Below are 20,102 nucleotides of genomic sequence, written 5' to 3'. Positions count from 1 at the left end.
ACTACTCAACCGTAGGAAGTTAGTGCACATCCTGAAGGCCAAAAACAAAGGCTGAGATGCCACAACATTACAACAGCAAACCAAAAACAACACCTAAACCAAACTGATAACAGCCAAACAAACACGAAACAGCCGGCCAGAACCTCTCAGCAACCAAAACTGTCACGCCACAGCCTGCACACAGACTCCTAGTGCTAACAACCTATGTCAAGTTATTGAAGTATTATTAAATGAATAACCAAAAAATATATTAATACATGAACGGTCTTAAAATATAATTTCAGGTGTCTAAAACAATTATTAACATATGTACATGAAGTAAACATGTCATCAAAAATTGAAAGAGGATAAGTGATAATCACAGATTCAGCCCAACGTATAACCTTTATCGCCAGTCAGTTTTGTGTCTCAACCATTATAATTTGGAAATTATATTTAAATGCCAAACAAGGCGGTTGAACGCAACTGAGTTTGAATGGATCAAACTCAATCCACTGAAGAACCTTCACCAAAGGAAATCAGCCAATTTTACCTGCTACTGTCCAGAGTTTCCCAAAAGTCGCTCAACCGCTGCATGATCATTCCCTGATGTAGCAATAAGAGTCGGCTGCACTATGGTTGTACGACAGTTAGCAAGTTTTTTTGAGTTTGTTTAGCTTTCCCTGATTTGTATTGTTGCGTTTTGATGTTGGTGAATGTTGTGTCTGTATGGTTACTGTTACGTGTCTTGTTGGAGTTTTGCCTCTGCTAGTATGTTGGTGAATTTAACTTTTTGTTTTGTTCATATAATACTTTACAAAACATAAAGTTAAATTCAAGCTCTGTCAAGTTATTATATGAACATGACCGACAGTCCAATATATTGTCTATTTGTGATAGATTAAACCCATTTTCAGTTATAAATAATAATGTGATCCAAATGTTCTTCATATTTCACCAAAAATTATAACAAGACATGTAGGCTTGTAGCAAAAAAATATATAGATGTAAGCAGATCTAGTAAATGAAAATTGAGTAGGTTTTGCTTCCTGCTTGTTTACATGCTCTGTTGCAGTCCTATTTTATTCATTTATTGGTTTTCCCATAATACATTTGTATTGCATAAGCTAATGGACATTATAGAGCATGTAAACAAGTGAGGGTGTTTGGGACTGTTGTAACAGTGCTGCTGTTGTGGCTGTTTTGGTACTGTCTTTTCTTGAATTAGACAGCTTGGTGCCTGTAGAAACTGTTAATGGGGTGCTGTTTTGATTGCCTGGGCATTAGGGGCTGTTTTTACTTTATGCAGCTAGCGTTTTTGTGCTGCTATTTTTTCTGCACTGAAATAATTGCTGTAAGTTATTACTTCATGAACTGATGCTATTTTTAATTGTTTTAATAGTTCTGCACTGAAATAATTGTTCACTGATGCTATTTTATGGAGGTTATGCACTGATGCTAATTGTTAAGCACATATTAAGAAATAATATAAATGTACCTATGACGTAGATTGAGCACTACCATTTCAATTTTCTTTTTTTTTCTTCCATACCAATCCTAACTCCACTTGATTATTTTTTTGACATAAAGAACTCCATATGAAACTATGTCCATATTTAAGAAGCAGATTGAGAAAAATAATGAATTGTCTTGATAGGACGATATATTAGAATGTTAGTTTGTTTGATGCTTCTGGAAAACTGATATAGGCAAGCAGTGAACACATCATAAGTTTTTAGGACAACATACCGGGTAAAAATCAACAACATTGTTTTTAGATAAGGTTTTAGGCGGTGGATTTTGTTTGTTTGTTTGTTGCTGTTATTCATCTGTTATTCACTCTGCTATTTTGCAGCTTGTTTTTCTGTCATGGGGTTTGCTGTTCTGCTTTTTCCCTCCCTCTCCTTTCTGTTGAGCGGCTGTTGGTGTGTTTAGTTTGGTGTTTTATGGCCTGTTCATAGGTGAGGCAGGGGTATGCTTGGTACTCGTAGGTATTCTACTACCTCAGCGATTGATGCCACCTTATTTTTGGTTTTTTGGGTTGTTGGTAGTTCCGTATATTTGCGGCTACAATTGTATTTTTCCCTTGTATCCGCGAGTTTTTTTGCTTCTTGCAATGGCTCGACGTGAATAAATTTCCTTGTGACTCTTTATGTATTTTTGAGAGTTTCCTTGTGTCTCTTTATGTATTTTGAGAGTTGAACAATGGTTGTAAACTTATTGAGAGTTTCCTTATGACTTTTATGGTGACAAATGTATGTGTTGGCTATGAAGACAATTTATGAAGTGGTTTTTGTTGTATATTTATAATTTCCAACAAGTTCAATATGGTTTAATATAGTAAATGCATATACAATATTAATATAATCAATTAATGAAATCTGGTTTGAAATGGAACATTAATCCGCTGATGCAAATTTCTGTTTGAATTAGTGAGGGAAATAAATTTCTCACTAAACTTGTAGTTTGTGAGGGAATTCAATTTCATCACAATTTATGCCTTCAAAATTTGAGAGGGAAAACCAATCCGTCACTAATTACTGACGGAAATATTGGTAAAAATTGATGGAATAGTCCCTCACTATTAGAGAGGGAACAAGAATCCCTCACTAATTACTGACGGATTTGTCCAAGGTTTAGCACATTTCTGGTTCATATTTAGTGACGGATTTATATGATTAGGGACGGATTGTATCCGTGTCAATTAGGGACGGAAACCAAAATCCCTCACAAAAATTTAGCAAGGCCAATATTCTTAAGGGATTACCGGTCGTCACTAAATCCCTCACTAAATTCGTTAGTGAGGGAATTATGGTAGTTTAGTGACGGATTTCTACCCTCTCTAAAATTGATTTTTCTAGTAGTGATGTATGTGTACGTGAAAGTGAAAAAAATAGGAAAGGCGATGTGCAAGAAAAAGAAATATTGTTGGAGTGTTTACCCATTAAAAATAAGTATTCAGAGTTATCGTATCCATTAGAGGTGTTCAAGGGGCAGTTTAATTCGGTCTTGAGGCCAAAAGTCATCTGAACTGCATGCAACATAAAAATTATGCGGTTGGGTTTGGTTCGGTTGACTTTTAAAATAAAATATGAATCAAACCAATGTGGTTTGAGTTGGATCGGTTGGCCCGGTTTTTTTCAAGACAATACAATTTTTTGTTTCCAAACATTAAAATCGAATTAAAAATCTATAACACCACATATTTTCAGCAATGTTTCCGCCGATAATTTAATTTATTTTTTTGGTTCAAAAAGAGAAAAAGAAAATTATGAAATTAAACGAATATTCCTAGGCATGCAAGCCCCGAAAATATCCTCAAACATGATACTTTGTGGCTCCATTGAGGGGCCTCTAAAATAATGGACGAAAAAGAAACTTGTGTTAGACTAAACGCGACTAACCAATCTGTATTTTTGTTGTCTTCACGCCAAGTGTGGTTGACATGAATCTACCAAGGAAGATCAATGAGATCACGAATATGAAAAATCAGGACAGGGGTAGCTCTACTAAGCTTGCAGTTGTCTATGACCATTGAAGTCTCGAATAAGGCCTGCATAACTTACAAGGTCTAACGACTCCTTATAAGCTCCATCACAATTATGTTTGACCCAATCTTCATGTGGTTTCTTCCAGCCAATGTACACAGTGTCAAGATGTCCCGACTCTTCTGTTAGATGAGGACACTCGCCCCTCTCAATAGCTCTAACCAACTCAAGAATCAGATGAATAGGATTAGTAGGCCTATGAAAATCCTCCTCAAAGATTAAAAAAAAAATGTACAAAAAGTAATACTATTATGTATGAAATGTAAAAGATTTATGATTTTATCATCCTATAAAATTTCAGGTAGCGCATAAAAACTTTTTTGAAATAAAAAACAAAGAAGAAACTTAACAAGAGAAACAATATGTCATTTTATGAAAATTTCCGCTGAGTTTCAATTATTATTGGTCTAGATGGCATAGTTTCAATATGTAGTGCTTTGGTCTGGTTTAGTTCGGTTGGTAAAATAAAATCCGCAAATCGAACCAAACCATGCGGTTGAGTAAAAAAGTGATCTGAATACATAAAAACCAAATTCGATTTTTTGCGATTTGGGTTGATTCGGTTTGCGCTTTTTCTATTGGATTGGTTCGATTTGTGATTTTTTTCTGGTTGGTTAGGTATCTCGACGGCTTTTCATGGAAACATCTAGGATCACCTTTTGCAATTTGGTGGGTTAGGTGGATTCTCTAAAAATTCTCGTCTGACTTTTAATATTTTATGGATTTCAGTTCTCTGTGTTATCTGGAAGGAAAGAAATGGAAGGATATTTCAACAAAAGAGTGAACTTAATCAAGCTTTGTGTGAAAAGCTTAAGCTGTAGACTTATTTGTTGTTAAAATCGTACTATATCTTATTCGATTTTGACCACCTCTTTTGGCGGCAGAATCCTTTATCTTTCTTAAAAGCAGTATTTTAAGTTTGTATTTTTTGTTGTTGTAGTGGTTCGGACTTTGTAACTTAAACAAATATGTCTTTTAACGACTCTGACACACCTTATACTGAAGAAGTTGTCCTTAATTTTTAATATATTTTCGTTAGCTTCTTAGAAAAAATGTAAAACACTTGCAATACAAATTAAATAAATTTAAATTTTATGCAAACATTAGTTAGGATTAAAAACATGTGGAAACAATAAATAAATAGAGTTGACGTGAGACGTACTTTTTGACAGGAGTTGACGTGAGATTTATGAAACTTGTAACATATGGCTCGAGTTTTTTTTATATGTTAACCGAGTTGCTAGTGTTTTGATCTATGAAAGCAACAATTACTTATATTAATTAGTAGAACAATGTTATATTATATATATAGGATAGGATCAATTAACACCATAATTCAAACTTAAAGATATGACATCAATGATAAATCTTATCTGTATAATTGTATTACAAAATCGACTGTTAGATTGAAAGATATTATAACATAGATTATATCTATAAATTTTTATATTAATCGAAAATCATTTATGTAAATAAATCTCATACAAGGTTAGACAGGTAGTTTTGTTTCGTATTAGGGTCAAAAAATTATAAATTCCGCTAAATCCTAGTTTAAAAGAGTAAAAAAAACACTATTCAAATACAAAATTGTTGTCGTATTAGACCAAATGCCAATAATTTCTCTCTTGTTTGACTTAAAGACCAAATGCCAATAATTTCTCTTTTGTTTGACTTAATTTCCACGAATCCATGATCAATGCACATGGTGCTATCTTTCCAATATTGTGCTTGGCCTAGAGATAGGCTAGGCTATATCACATCCTTGTGCATTCGTCTAACTTGGTAAATTGTTTTTTCGTTTAAAAAAATATTTGCTGTGCAAAGTTTTCAAACAAATCTATTGTTAAAGTAATAAATTAAATCTAAGAAAAGCTAATCAAAAAACACCCCAACACTTTATCTTATAAAAAACATTTGTTGCTTTGCTAAAAAAATCAGAGAGACAAACTTGCTCTTGAGAACAAGTCATGATGTGGAAACATGCGATTAGGCTTAAAATATAGGAAAATGCTACTTCTTCTGAGAAATAATTTCTCGAGAACATCACGACCTTGCATTTCTCCACCTTATTATTGGCCAGCTACCCATGTATTGTATTAAATGCTTCAATCTGACGGTTACAAACCATTCGTGATAATTTTATGATGTTTTCTTCCCCACTAAATAGCACCCCTCTAAAATATAAGCATAAATGTCACAAGAAACAAAAGAGAACTATTTTCCGACCACAGAGAAGAGAAGTAATCTTTAATAAAAGGTAATAATAATTCACCAATGAAACCATAAGAATCTCTGCTTCAGTCACATCCAGATTTAAATATCAATGTAAATTTGTAAAACATTAAATATTCTAACTAAATAATTCTTTACGTGTATCCGTATTACAAAATTTACTCCAGTATTTTGGTAAACAACTTAAAAAATTATTTCCCACAAATACAGAAAAACTTAAAAATATTCTTAAAATTCACAAGTTTGAGATGAGTCATGTATGTCAATTATTCATTGGAATGAATCCAAGTTTGGGGGTTAAAGCAAGGGGATCCGTTAGCTCAGTTCCTATTTCCTTCGATTGCCAAAGGTTTTATTGGTCTAATGGACAATGCGGTGTTTCGTAGTTTGTTCAAAGGTTTTGAGGTGTCGAGAGGAGGGAATGTGGTTTCTCATCTCCAATATGTGGATGATACATTTTGTACGGGTGAGGTGACGGTTGATCATCTTTGGACAATAAAAGCAATTCCTAGGGGTTTTGAGATACGGTGTCGGGCTTGAATGTGAATTTTCACAAAAGTTGTTTAATGGGAGTTAATGTGGCTCCGGAATTCATGTATGTGGCTACAAGTTTCCTTAATTGTAAAGTGGGCTCAATCCCGTTTCTGTATTCGGGGCACCCGGTTAGTGCGAATCCAAGGAAGTTGTCTAGATGGTGGAGAGATTTGATGAATTTGGTGGTGGTGGGAGGAGTAAGGTGGTTTAATAGGGAATTAGAGAGAAAATTGGGTAATGGTATGAGAACTAGTATTTGGAAAGATACTTGGTTGTCAAATGAGTCTCTACATGATTGCCACCCTCGTCTTTTTTCTGTAACTGATGATAAAGACATCAAGTTAGGGGAATTATGGCAAGTTGGAAGAGAGGGTGGAATTTTTTGTGGCGTAAAGGTTTGTTTGTGTGGGAGTTTGAGCTTGTTCAACAACTTAGAGAGACTTATATGGGTTGTGGTGTGGGATGGAGAGGACTCTTGGGTTTGGAAGTCGGATGAAGGGGGGTTTTCTCGGTAAAATCTTGTTATTTGGCTCTTGAGAAGTTGTGGTTACTAGAGGAGGGAGTTAGTTTGGAGGAGGAGGTTGTGTTTCGTTACCTTCGAAGGTGGTGGCCTTTTCTTGGATGGTTCTTCTTGATCGTATTCCAACACAAGATCAAATCTCCCAAAGAGAAACTTGTTGGATGCGGGTAGCTCAATGAGATGTTGTTTTTCTGATTGTGTGGTGGAAACGTCGATCCACCTATTCCTTCATTGTGAAGTTATTTCAAAGGTGTGATTAAGGGTGATGAATTGGTTGCAATATCAACGCTTGTTAGACATCAATACGTCTTTAATTTGAAGTATTAGCAATACATATATGATATATTGCTTGCTGGTCAGATTTGGCTGAAAACTTAAAGCATATAATAACGCTTAAGCTCGTGAAATGTTCGTGATATGAGTTTTCACAAGTATGTCTCATAATGCTAATGTGGTTTATCTGGAGTCACAAATGTTGAAGTAAAATCAATATGATTAACTAAATGAGGAAAAAACTTAGACTCTGCAAATATAGTCCTGCATAAGCCTTATATACATATCCACGTTTTCCTTGTACTTCTTGTTGCAGATTCGATGAGAAAACTCACACCAATAACAACTTGATGTGTGGAGCAAGGGATAATAAAGCAACCAATAATCAAAGTGAATAGAACAGTTATAATCACAAGCCAAAAGTAGAAAACAACACAGCAAGAGAAAAGAAGAAGAGAGAACCCAAAGAATCTGTTTACCCAGTTCGGTCCAAATTGACCTAGTCTGGGGGAGAGAGCAGCCCTCCGTCCCACTATATGATGAGTAACGTTACAAAAGAGATGGATTACAAGAATAAGTCTCCCGCCTAATTCTACCCAAATCCCAGCCTCTTCCCGTAACCAAGAGACTCAATCCTAATAGTGTTTCCCAAGGTGAATCAACCCTCAAAACCTAGTGTTTGTTCCAAAGAGACAAACTCTATACAAACCCTAGTTTTGTTGTTGCCTTTCTAAACCCTTGTTTCAGCCCCCTCTATCTCAAGGTTTACACTGATACAATGTCTATATTTATAGTAAAAGAAACTCCCATAAAATTGTACCAAATCTGGCCCAAAAAATACGTTTCTGAAAAATAACAGCACGCAAAATCGGGCCCCGATTTTTACCATTCGGGCGCCGATTTTTCCAGTACCAAACTGCTCCCAAAGACAGCCAAAATCGGCCCCCGATTTTTGCCATTCGGGCCCCGATTTGTACTTTCAGCAAACATCAATTTTTGGCCTCCAAACTCCAATTTTGAGTCACTTTCACAACACTTCTTAATAGTATAAAATTGCAAATCAGTGCATTTTTGTAGGATGATATTTTATAGACTAGTTATAATCTATGAAGCACTAATCTAACATACACCAGAACACTAGACATGACAATTATACGTAGACATCAGCGATAATTTGAAAAGTGGAAGTGATTGGACAACAAACTCGCTTTCAATATGATGTATCGGGGCTACAAAAGTTATAACTCCTAATTTAACATCATCCTTATTGAAACTTCTTCAAAAGGTTTGGTTAGTGATGGCTTTCCTGTGACAAGTTTGGCACACACTATTTGCATTGTTGGTCTACACCTTGGCTGAGAATGAACACACTGAAAGGCTAGTGTTGCTATAAGACTTAAACTCTGAGCAGATTGTTGATTGATAGTTGCTATTAGTCTCTTGTCTATTAAATCTTTAAGCAGAATATTCCTAGTGGATGAAAATCTTAATGATGAAACAAGTTCTCCAGGATGCTTTCCCATTATAATTTCAAGAGCAACCACTCCAAAGCTATATACATCACATTTCTCGGTCACGCTATCAGTATAAGCAAGTTCTGCATCAAAAAATGAGTAAAGTTAGAAAAACAAACACCATTTTAATTAAGAATTATTTAAGTTGAAGAAACTTTTCTTAGAATTTAGATTGTTCATAAATGGTCCCCACAAAACCAAATTATAAAATCATAACTGATGAAGTCTTTTTTGGTGTCAACCGGGTATCCTCTGTGCGTAACTGCTGATACCAATTCCTTGTAAACATTATTTAGATCACACCTTTTGTTCAACTAAAAGTGCTCATGCTTCGGTTCATTTTGTGATTAGGACAACCAAAGTATAATTTATGAACATAAACCAAACCAAATAGAATATTAGGACTATTTAAGAAAACCAAAAACCGAACTGAACTGCACTGAAAAGAATCGAACTCTGACGAATATTTTAACAAACTGAACTGAATTGAACTAGTTTAGTTTAGTTCGTTAACTGTCGGTCACAATTTGGTGCTTTAGTTCGATTTAATTTAACAGGTCGGTTTATGGTTTTGTTAACAGTCCTAATCTCTGTCAAGCTCCAAATTTCCTGCTATCAAGACAGTTAAAGGCAGACTACAGTTAAGGGGGAATTTCCAACAATTAACATATAAAAAAGATCACCTGGTGCGATATATCCATAAGTGCCAGCAAGTACTGTTCGATTCGACGAACTAGAATTTTGAAGTCTAGCTATGCCAAAGTCAGAAAGACAAGCTTCCATTTCTGAGTTCAAGAGAACATTTTTGGTAGTCACATCTCTGTGAATAATTGCTGGCTTGCAATCATAATGAAGATAAGATAAGCTATGTGCAATTCCTTTCACAATTTCAACCCTCTTGCTCCAATCCAACTCCAACGCTTCAACATCATTGTGTAGAGCACAATACAAACTTCCCTTCTCCATGTATTCCAAAACCAAAAACATGCATCTATTGTGCAAGCAAAAACCATAAAGCTTCAAAATATTTCTATGCCTTATCTTTGTCAACATTCTCACCTCATTCTTGAAAATCTTTCTAATCAATGGTTCATTAGCTTCTAAATTGTGGAGTTTCTTCAATGCCACTACTCTACCACTAGGTAGCCTTGCTTTATAAACACTACCATAGCCACCTGCTCCTATGCAATATTTGTTGTCAAAATTATCTGTTGCTTGAATTATATCTTCATATGCAATTTTACCATCATAGTTCCATATTGAAAAAAAGTCACCATTCTTCATAGTTTTTGTTCTTGAAATGAAACTACAAGCCTTACACCAACATAAGAACACATACAAAGAGCATACAAGAGCAAGGATAGATATGAGTGGAATGAAAATCTTCATATGAGTCTTGAGTCTATTTTTTGTTTTCGTAGGAGAGGAGTAACAAGTAGTTGAATATCTAAATTGGTTGCACAAAAACTCATTTCCAATAAACGCGTTCGGCTTGACGGTGTCTTGAAGACTAGAAGGAATCTTACCCTCAAGAGAATTATAGGACAAGTCAATGTTCCTCAACAATACTAATGAACTTGGAATGGTACCAATGAGGTGATTATGACTAAGATCCAATACTCTTGTGTATTTCACATTCCCAAGTTGATAAGGTATTTCACCACTTAATAAGTTATGACTTAGATCAATTAAATCAAGGTTAACAAGCTCACCAATATGAGAGGAAATGCTTCCTGTTATATTGTTATGGTTCAAATTCAACACTTTCAAGTTAGAGCAAGCTGAAAGACTAGTTGGAATTTCTCCATAAAATATGTTCCTAGAAAAGTCTAAAACCAATAGTTTGGACAATTTTCCCATCTCAGAAGGTATTACACCAAAAAATTTGTTGTCTGAAATTTTCATATGCTCCAATTGTGTCCATTTCACAAGCTCATGTGAGATGATAGAAGAAATATTATTGCTGGACAAGTTTAGTTCAATCAAATTAATCAAACTATACAAAAAGGACAGTGATTCACAACCAAGATTGTTACCACTAAGATCAAGATATAGAAGGTTGTTCAAATTCCCTATTTCTAAAGGTATAGTGCCACTCAAATTGTTCATACTAAGAGACAAATATTTCAAACTTTTCAATAAACCAATCTCAATAGGTATTAGACCAAAAAAACTATTATGACTCAAATCCAAATGCATCAAATTTTGCAACCTTCCTATCTCTATAGGAATAGACCCACTAAACATATTAGCATCAAGATGTAAAAAGGTCAACTTAGTCAACTGACCTATAGAAGATGGAATTGAGGCATTAAGCTTGTTTCTAGAAAGGTTGAGGGTTATCAAATTTTTTAGACTCCAAATATTTGATGGTATATGACCCTCAAGATCATTAGACGAAAGGTCAAGAAAAATGAGCTTGGAAAGAGTAGCTAGTTCAAATGGAATGTTACCAATGATTCCATGTGAAGCTAAATTAAGGTGAACAAGGTTTGTGAAAGAAGAGAAATGGAATTTACCAAACTTGTCTCCTAATTGAATTTCAGGTGGTAATGAAATGTTTGTAATGCTTCCTTCATTGTTGCATGTTATACCTGGCCATTGACAACGAGTTGGAACATGGTTGGTGATGTCATTCCACCAACCACTGTTAACAAGAGCTTGTGCTTCTTTCTCTAGTTGTAATGGTGATGATTTTGATGCTGAAACTAACATAATTGCAATCAAGAAATAAGTCCAAGCTCCTATCACCAAAGCCATGATATACAGAACCATAGAAGATTTTATTTTTGTGTGGACAACAATGTCACATATTTAAGGTTGATCTTTAACTTGCTTGTTTTTTTCCTTAAAGGTTTGGTCAATTGAGTTATTCCTATTTAAGACGCGTGAGTCGTTAAGACATGTCGGATATTAAATATGAGTATTTCTTTTAACAAGAATTTAAACTTTGGCGAACTTTAGTTTGCCATGTTGGAGTCTGACATCTTCCACTAGATAGATCTTTGGTACCTGATCTATGAAGCATTGACATTTCTAGGATTATGTGTCACGGTGTCTAACACGCTTCATTGTCTGACACTCATATGACACTTGGACAACGGTCGTTAAAAATCTAAAATATTTGTTTTTTTCTTGGTATTCCTTAGATTGATGTCCGACATTTGTATGATATTCACACAACACATCGAACAAACTATAACAAGTGTCCCAGAAGAAAATGTTTTTTCTTTTGCTTTGACACATCTTATATACTCTACTAGGACACATCTAAAAAACAACTACATTGGTTAAAAAAATGTGTCAAAGCAATGCGGGGTTCAATATATTAAATTTGATTACAATTTTTTTTTTTATAGTAGATAGATAAATAAATGTCAAAATATTATGGCATGTTGTTTTCATTTTTTTTTTATATGAAATGAATTACGCAATTCAGACGCACATGTATATAATTTTATTCTCAATCTATATCTTTTAAAAATAATATTAACATTTTATTTAATTATAAAAATAAATTAATATATGTTTAGCGGTGCCGATTTTCTATGTCTTTATATTATTATTGTCGACGTATCTATATTCGTATCCGTATTGTGTCAGATGACTGTGTTGAAGTCCATGCTTCATAGTAGTTGATCTTAATTTAACTTCATTACTCTATTTTTACCTTTTTGATTTTCGTTTTTTTTTTCTCTTAAAACATATTAAGGAACTCACCTTCAAAAAAAAATATTAAGGAACTCATTAAATTTTATTATTTTTGATATAATTATTTATCTTTGACATGTAATGCCCTAAATAATTTATTATCTCATTTTATCTATTTTCTATTCTTTTTTTCAAGTAACCTAGTGACTTAGGCTCACACATTTTAAATATGTAGAAGTATGAACTCCGGCTCCTGCATAATATTATTTCTCTCTTCCAATTTTTTTTTTAATATTCTCTTTACGATAAATATTTAAGGTTTTAACTGACAAAATACTAGTAAATAGTGCATTAAATTTAAAATAAGAACAGATCATTTTTCCTTAAAAAACAAGTACATAGGAAATGAGAGAGTATAATCTAAGAAAAGGTTTGTTAATTAAATGTTATAAGCTCCGACTTTTATGTTGGATACTTTAGTACAAAACAAGTTGGGTTGGTCTAACTTTAGAATATTTTGATCTTGGAAGTTTTGACCTGGTCCCCTTCTATTTGTAATTATCTCTCCTTTATATGAAATTTTGGTTGGTTAGCTCTTTGTTGCCAACTTTTTTTGCAAAAAAAAAAAAAAATTAAATGTTATAAGCCACAACTTGATAGTCAACATGACTTTTATATTAATTCCCTAAAAAAAATGACTTTTATATTAATAATTGATTGATGACCACGTTTCATAGCTGGAGTAGGATATTCCGGTCAAAACAAAATGCTGGAGTAAGATACTATACTCAAGAATGGACTTTGGGTTGACATTGTAAAATTCTGCTCTTTACCAACCAAAAATGTTCATTCTCAACTGAAATATAATGCTCCTGTGTGAGTTAACTCATGCTAGTATAAATTTCTGCGTGAGTTAAGTCACGTTGATTAAACACTAGTGTGCGTTAACTTATGTAGATGTATTTTTGGAATTTCAGTTAGAAATGAGCAAAAAATGTTGGGAGAAATTTGACATTGTATAGGTATGTAGGACTAATTTTGTTTCGACGTGTGTGAGATTGAGTTGTAACCATTTTTTAAGTTAATAACTAGTTTTTTTTTTTTTAAGGAAAAATTAATAACTAGTTGTTGTGTAAGATTTGTTTTACTTTTTATCTATGTATTAGGTACATAAACATTTTCATGCACCTTAGATACGGTTGATTGTTCATTTATATTTTTATCAAAACTAAAAGGGTTAATAGGTCTTTATCCCCTGTAATATAGGTCATTTTCGGTTTTTTCCTTGTAATTTTTTTTTTGATTACCTCCCTGTAAAAAAAATTTGTTTTGATTTACCCCTAGTAGGCCAAACAAAAACCAATTTTATTTTATTTTCAAGAAATTTTCGTTTTTGTTTGGCCTATTAGAGGGATAAATCAAAACAATTTTTTTTATAGGGGTTAAATAAAAAAAAATTTACAAGGGAAAAACCGAAAATGACCTATATTACAGGGGGTAAAGACCTATTAACCCAAACTAAAATTAAATTTCTCACGTCAATTGTGTGTGAGTTTGTATTGTCATTGGATAAAAGAAAATGACTAACATCAAGAGTTAAACTAATCAAAGACAAAATTGCTGTTATCTTTGACTAAATATGTCCATTTGTTTGCTCTCTCTTGTTTGACTAAGTCCCATGATGCACATGGTGCTGTCTAGAGTATGCATCCATCTGCCTTCGTCCACCTTAATAAATGATTTTTTATTTTTTTATTTTATTAAATTAAAAGTTATTTGTGTTAGAAAAATATATTTAAAAATTTAACCAAAAACTAGTCCAAAAATACACCAACGTATTAGAGGAAAAACAACAATGATATTTTTTAGAGGAGAAAATAATTATATTTGTACATCTCTAACTCTTAATCGTTTATTCAACATCCAATTTTCTTTTTATCTCTATCTTTCAATCACATCTTCAATTTATCTCTTCTATTACATTATTTTCTTTTATCTTTTCCAAGGTGTCAAATATGATTTGGATGTACACGGAACATTTTCCTATTATACCCGACTATTCTTGCTCACATAGACTCGGTCCACGTCGATAACAAATGCGCTACCGATACATAGACATAGAAACCCATTAATAAGTTGGATAAAACATTAGTATTAAATGTAACTATATTTGCAGTCGATATCATAATGCATCAACAAGTCTGAGATATTAGACACGCCTTTATTCTGAAGTTTTTGTGTTAGACAACCGATAGCTAGTGAGATTTTGTTGAAAACTTGAAAAGCATAAAATGCTTGTAAGGTTTTTCTGGAGTCACAATTGTTGAAGGAAAATTAGGATGATTAACTGAATCAGGAAAAGCTTGACTCTCCAAACACAGCCCAGCATGAGCTTTATAAACATATCCACTTTTACCCTTCACATCCTTAATGTAGTTACCGGTATAAAACTGCAAACCAGGGGCATTTGTGTAAAGCTCCAAAATTCTACCAGATTTCTTATCATGAACTTTTGCTGCTAGTTTAATCTTTTTTCCTTTTTCACCATCCAACACATAATTAATGTCATAACCCTTATGTTGAGCTAATTGGCTTATTCTGCTTCCTATAATTTGTGGTTTGAGAAAATCATAAGCAGTTCCTTTGACAGAAGCAAATTTTCCTGTAGGAATTAATTTGTCATCAACAATTGTGGTTTTGGAACCAAAGATTTGTATCACTTCATTTAGAATGTTGCCACTGTTTTGGCCTCCGATGTTCCAATAAGCATGGTTTGCTAAATTCACCGGTGTAGGCTTGTTTAGTGCTTTTGCTTTCATAATTATGACCAATTGATTTTTTCCAGTTAGAATGTAACTCACTGTTGCTAAGAGATCACCAGGGAATCCTGAAATTTAAATGGATGAAAATACAAATTTCATACATATGGATTTTCTATATCTTTGTCAAGAATTAATTAATCTAAAAATAGGTGTGAAGAGATATGAAGCACGCCCACTTCTCAAATTAGGCGTGTTCTGGTATTGGACACACGTCGGTGTAAGACACAGACATGACACCAACACATATGATTACACGAAATTATGTGATTTACTCAAATTATTAACAGTGCTAAAGAGAAACAGTTGATATGTTAGAGTGTGGGTTCGAATCCACATTTCTCCACTTCTGAACACCAAGTGTGAGTTGGTGAATATAAATAATAATAACATACATTTTACCCCCAAAAAAAGATAGAAGAATAACATTTACCTTCTTCACCATCAAAACTATGGTAAGTGAAGGTAACACTGGGACTAGGACCTTCTTTTTGATATCTTTTAACTTTCCAGATAACATCACTGAATCCTCTTGTTCCACCTAATTAACAAATTAGGACTATAATATATGAGATGTGTGGTGGTAAATGGACTTAATAATTATGGTATAAACAAATTATTTCTACAACTACAAGTATTAATTATTAAACATACCATGAAGTGTATTGTTTCCTTCATTAGCAACTAATTTGTAATGCTTTCCATTTAGATTAAATTGAGCTCCTCCTATTCTGTTAGCAACCCGTCCAACAGTAGCTCCAAAGTATGTTGAATCATTCTGCATATAAAATAAGCATAATTGTTGTTGAAAGAATTGTTTCATATACTTCTGCAAAATTAATTTTAAGAAATTAAAAGTGTTATCATCAAAATAAAATTAATTGAATGCATGTTTAGTATCACGGTAGATTTTCTAAAATCACAAACATGCACCGAAAATAATTTTTTTATTTTATTTTTTATAATTGGTTTTCATGGGGGTTTGTCGTGGATGCAGTGGTGTGGGTTGGACGGTGTCGTGGTGGAATCTTGGTTTCGGATCTAGCATTAGATCTCTTGGTGGTTTTGTTGAGTTGGGTTTGATTTTGTGTTTGGGTGTTGGAGGGTGGGTGATCTTTGAGTCAGAATCCCCTCTTGGTTGGTCTCTGTTTGTCCGCGGTTTTTGGTCCGGGTTCGTCTGATAAAGATTAGCGTGGAGGAGGTGATGTTGGTTTAGTAGTCCATGTGGTTGGTGGTGATGTAGGTGACGAGTTAGGTGGTGGGAGGTGATGGTGGTGTTGTTGTGGTGGTGGGAGGAGGTGATTGTGGTGATGTTGTGGTGGTGGGAGGAGTTGATGGTGGTGATGTTGTGATAATGGAGGTTGTGATGCTGTTGTGGTGGATCGGTGGTGAGTAGAAACGGGTTTCGGGTTGTGTGGTGGTGGGTCCGGGTGTGGTGGTGGTTTTGTGGTGCGTGGCGGTGATGATGCAGCAGGGAGATAGAGCATTGGATTCGTTTCCTCTGGTTTTTTTCGTTGAATTTCGAAGGTAGCCCTTTGTTAGGTGATGTTTCATGTGGTTTTTTACATTTTGTCTTTGATGCAGGAGTTCATGGGTTTACCCATTTACCCTTTGTATGTTGCTACTTTACGATTCCTAGCCTAGCACTCGTTGTGTTGGTTAGGACTCATTGTGATTTGATAAATTCCATTTTGGCTTCTAAAAAAAAAAATTGGTCATATAACCCCATTTGTAGTCTTCAATCTAAGATTATAATTCTCTTGTATTGATGGGTCAAAGTACCCTTGTACTCTTTTTAATCTATTTTTCTTATAAAAAAAAATAGAGTAATTTAATTCCCACTACATGCCTCCCTAAACTTAGATCCATTTTACGTGCCTCCATAAACTTAGATCAATTTTACGGGCAATAGGATATTTTATATGTCCCTGAAACATCTCTAATGAGAGTATTTATGAGGGTTTTGTTAAAGAATGATCTTGTTCTTTTTTATTCTACCTTAAAGGAAATTTGATGTGGCAAAATAGTATGCATAAATTTTGTTGAAGTAACTTTAGATACGCATGGTATAGTATTGTAAGAATTAAAAAATTGGTTCATTCATATTAGAAAATATAAAAATGCAGATTACCTTTTTTTGGACACAAAGTGGATAGGTTGATCAAGAGTTGCATAATTTTTTTATCATTGAAACAAAATGTGTATGGATTGCACAATATGAAATGGTGTTATGGGGGACTACTACGGAAAATGTGTATGGATTGTATAAGTATATTTTTTGGGGAAGTGATATATTTAATTTCCTAAAAGTTTAAAAATTATTTTTTACAACAGAAAAGCTTTTACATTTTATAAACAATGAATTGATTCAATTACTATTAGTAAGAGGCTCAAACCCCTTAATAAATGGTCAGTAGTCCATTTCAGCCGTGATGAAAACTCTGTACCAATAAGATGATAACCCAAAAACTTATACATGCTGAGTTTTTAACTTTAAAGTCTAGTTGTGGAACACAAATCTAATCTTTAATCTTTCATATATCTTTTAATTAGTGTTCTAAAATTATATGTCATCAAACACCCAATATTTCCACAAGTCTTTTACATGTGAGCTAGCTAAAAGCAAAAGTTTCTTTTACATTCTTCACTCTCATAATTATGTGAAACATGGCCTCAAACCAAAAAATTATATAAAAATGAAACATGCATATAATGAATGATGCAACTAATTATTATACTATGGACATCATTGCAACCCCAATATTCCCGGGGATCGAACAAGTCCTTTTTCTTTCTGCAGGATAGTATGTTACCCAGTTACAACCTACACTCATGTTCTTTTTAGGAAACCTACACTCATGTTATCTATATATAATTAGCTATTAGCTATAATTAGTTGTCTCCTTATTAAAATTATAAAATACGACCTAATCATAGATAATCAATTTTTTTTTTTACTTAATATAGTTTCTTTTTCAATATATTGATGTAATTGGTTGGAGTTTCTTTTTCAATCCTTTAATGTAGTTTTTGGTTGCAAAGAAAGAATAATGGAAAGTATTGAATTTTCTATGTAGCCAACCAAGCATGACGAGTAGGAAGTCAAAGTGGAAAGAAGCAGTGGTAAATGAAAATTAGAATACGCTAAAATACCTATTTATTTTCAAACCAGAACCTAATGTGGACCCTTCTTTCAATGGATTGATAAAGATAAACATAAAACCTATACTAATCAAATATACAAAATGTAACTATCAAAGTAAATAAAAAAAAGGTTAATGTTAACTTGTACCTTCAAGACACATATTAAGATACTCATTATAGAAATACACATATCAAAAGGTGTGCATTCAACTTCTTAAAAGGTTAATGTTATATTGTTTTTTTCAATGCAAAATTACTCTATTTAGGTTGCTTAACATGTGCCCTAAAGGCACAAGTTAACATAACACAATTGTATGTATATTTTTTGAGTCAACATAAACCATTTTTGAACTTTTAAAAAAATTAAACACACTAATTTTTATATAGTATTTTGTATTTGATTCTAATAAATATCCTTAGGAAATTTGTTTACATTTGCCTAATATTGGGTGGATATTTCATGGAAAATACTTGGGTGACATAATGTCACCGTGACATTAAATTTGGGCCACACAAATGTGTTGTGTTGTGTGGCCCAGATGTGTTGTATGTGTTGTGTGGCCCAGATGTTGTGTGGCAATGTGTGTTGTGTGGTCCAGATTTAATGTCACGGTGACATTATGTCACCCAAGTGCTTCCCAATATTTCATGCCTGTGGGGTATAGGAGGACTCGACTTTTGGACGAGTTAGTACATGTGAAGGAAATTTGTCCACAAGCAACAAACTATACTCCTAGACTCTGGCTATAGCCAATAGAGTTGGCAAAGAGCTTACTCATACTTTTAAGAGTGTGAGTTTAATTTTCGTTGTCAGCGTAAAAACTTTGTTTATGGATAACACGTAAATAGTTAATATTAATTAATAGTTGGATATTAACTTGCGTATATTTGTCATTATTCTATGAGCTTTTAGGTTTTGTTTATAAATTAAAAAAAATTCTAAATACAATAGTTATGACATGTTTGTTTAATCTAAGTAATACTAATTGAACAATTATGAGATTTCCACATTAAGTTAATCTTTGCACAAGAAAAGAAAGTGGAGAAAGTAGTAAAGTTTGAAAACACAATACATCTATTCAAGAAAATGGTTAATTTGGAAGACACTACTAGAGTAGATCACTCACAGTGTATTCCTTAATTGAGTCATATCCAAGAACAATATCACCCAATTTTCCTATACACAAATCACATAGAAAACCAAACAAATTTAGAAACATAGCATAAATGAAGCAACATTTGAGGAAGATTAATTTAAGGAGACAAAATTGTTCATACCATTTTTATCAGGAAGAACAAGAGACACAATTGATGCACCCCAATTGGTGACTTTCAAAGAAAGACCACCTTTCTTCAGCTCAAATATTCCTACCTTTTCTTTTTCATCAGAGCCATTGACAAATCCAAAAGCTACTATGAGTAGACATAGAAGAAGCACAAAGATCTTGGTCATTTTTTTTCTTGTGTGTAGTGGTAATTTGGAATCAAATAAAGAAGGGGTTATATTATATAATATATGTTTGATCATATAAAAGGAAAATTGAGAGAAACAGTGGGAAAAAATGTATGATATAACTTCTATTTTGAGCTTATTGTCAATGTTTATATGATATTGTGACTAGGTACTTAGCTGGCCAAAAACGGATTCGGCATATTAGGTGGTGCTTCTTAATTGTCTTTATGTGGTCCCTCATGGCCTTACTCCCAAATCAATGAATTTCCATTTTCAAGGGTTTAATTTAATAATAAAATTTTGACTAACTTATGATATTTTTAGATATCTAAAATCTGCTCATTTACATTATCATCATCACGTGGTTCCTGCGCCGGTATTGAATTATAGGAGTTTGCAAAACTTGATTAATAACTAGATTTTTGATCCGTGCTC

General features: G+C 33.4%; 2 protein-coding genes across 2 annotated transcripts; both read right to left on the bottom strand.

The window, feature by feature from the left end:
• Positions 1-8,139: 8,139 nt before the first annotated feature.
• Positions 8,140-11,428, bottom strand: LOC146904038 (uncharacterized). The gene is made up of 2 exons (XM_085722754.1): positions 9,284-11,428; positions 8,140-8,683 (listed from the first exon to the last, which is right to left on the bottom strand). Exons 1-2 carry the CDS (start codon positions 11,373-11,375, stop codon positions 8,334-8,336), a joined length of 2,442 nt encoding a protein of 813 aa, XP_085578880.1. The 5' UTR covers positions 11,376-11,428; the 3' UTR covers positions 8,140-8,333.
• Positions 11,429-14,387: 2,959 nt separating this feature from the next.
• Positions 14,388-19,787, bottom strand: LOC146904037 (uncharacterized). The gene is made up of 5 exons (XM_085722755.1): positions 19,493-19,787; positions 19,342-19,391; positions 15,725-15,848; positions 15,504-15,611; positions 14,388-15,138 (listed from the first exon to the last, which is right to left on the bottom strand). Exons 1-5 carry the CDS (start codon positions 19,740-19,742, stop codon positions 14,507-14,509), a joined length of 1,164 nt encoding a protein of 387 aa, XP_085578881.1. The 5' UTR covers positions 19,743-19,787; the 3' UTR covers positions 14,388-14,506.
• Between the last annotated feature and the right edge of the window lie 315 nt (positions 19,788-20,102).

This window comes from Medicago sativa, chromosome 7, assembly GCF_051527215.1.
Source record: "Medicago sativa cultivar Bolivia chromosome 7, Bolivia_mono, whole genome shotgun sequence".
Taxonomy (NCBI): Eukaryota; Viridiplantae; Streptophyta; class Magnoliopsida; order Fabales; family Fabaceae; genus Medicago; species Medicago sativa.
The sequence above is the reverse complement of the archived record's forward strand: the minus strand, read 5'-3'. Positions and strand labels throughout refer to the sequence as shown.

Bases quoted from the DNA above. Each gene is read 5' to 3' on its own strand.
- LOC146904038 (XM_085722754.1), bottom strand. From the start codon at position 11,375: ATGGTTCTGTATATCATGGCTTTGGTGATAGGAGCTTGGACTTATTTC. The intron at 8,684-9,283 runs GTGATCTTTTTT...TTTTTGATGCAG, and splicing joins TTATGGATATATCGCACCAG to AACTTGCTTATACTGATAGC.
- LOC146904037 (XM_085722755.1), bottom strand. From the start codon at position 19,742: ATGATCAAACATATATTATATAATATAACCCCTTCTTTATTTGATTCC. The intron at 15,849-19,341 runs GTGAGTGATCTA...TTTTATATGCAG, and splicing joins ACTCAATTAAGGAATACACT to AATGATTCAACATACTTTGG. The intron at 15,612-15,724 runs GTATGTTTAATA...TTTGTTAATTAG, and splicing joins AGGAAACAATACACTTCATG to GTGGAACAAGAGGATTCAGT.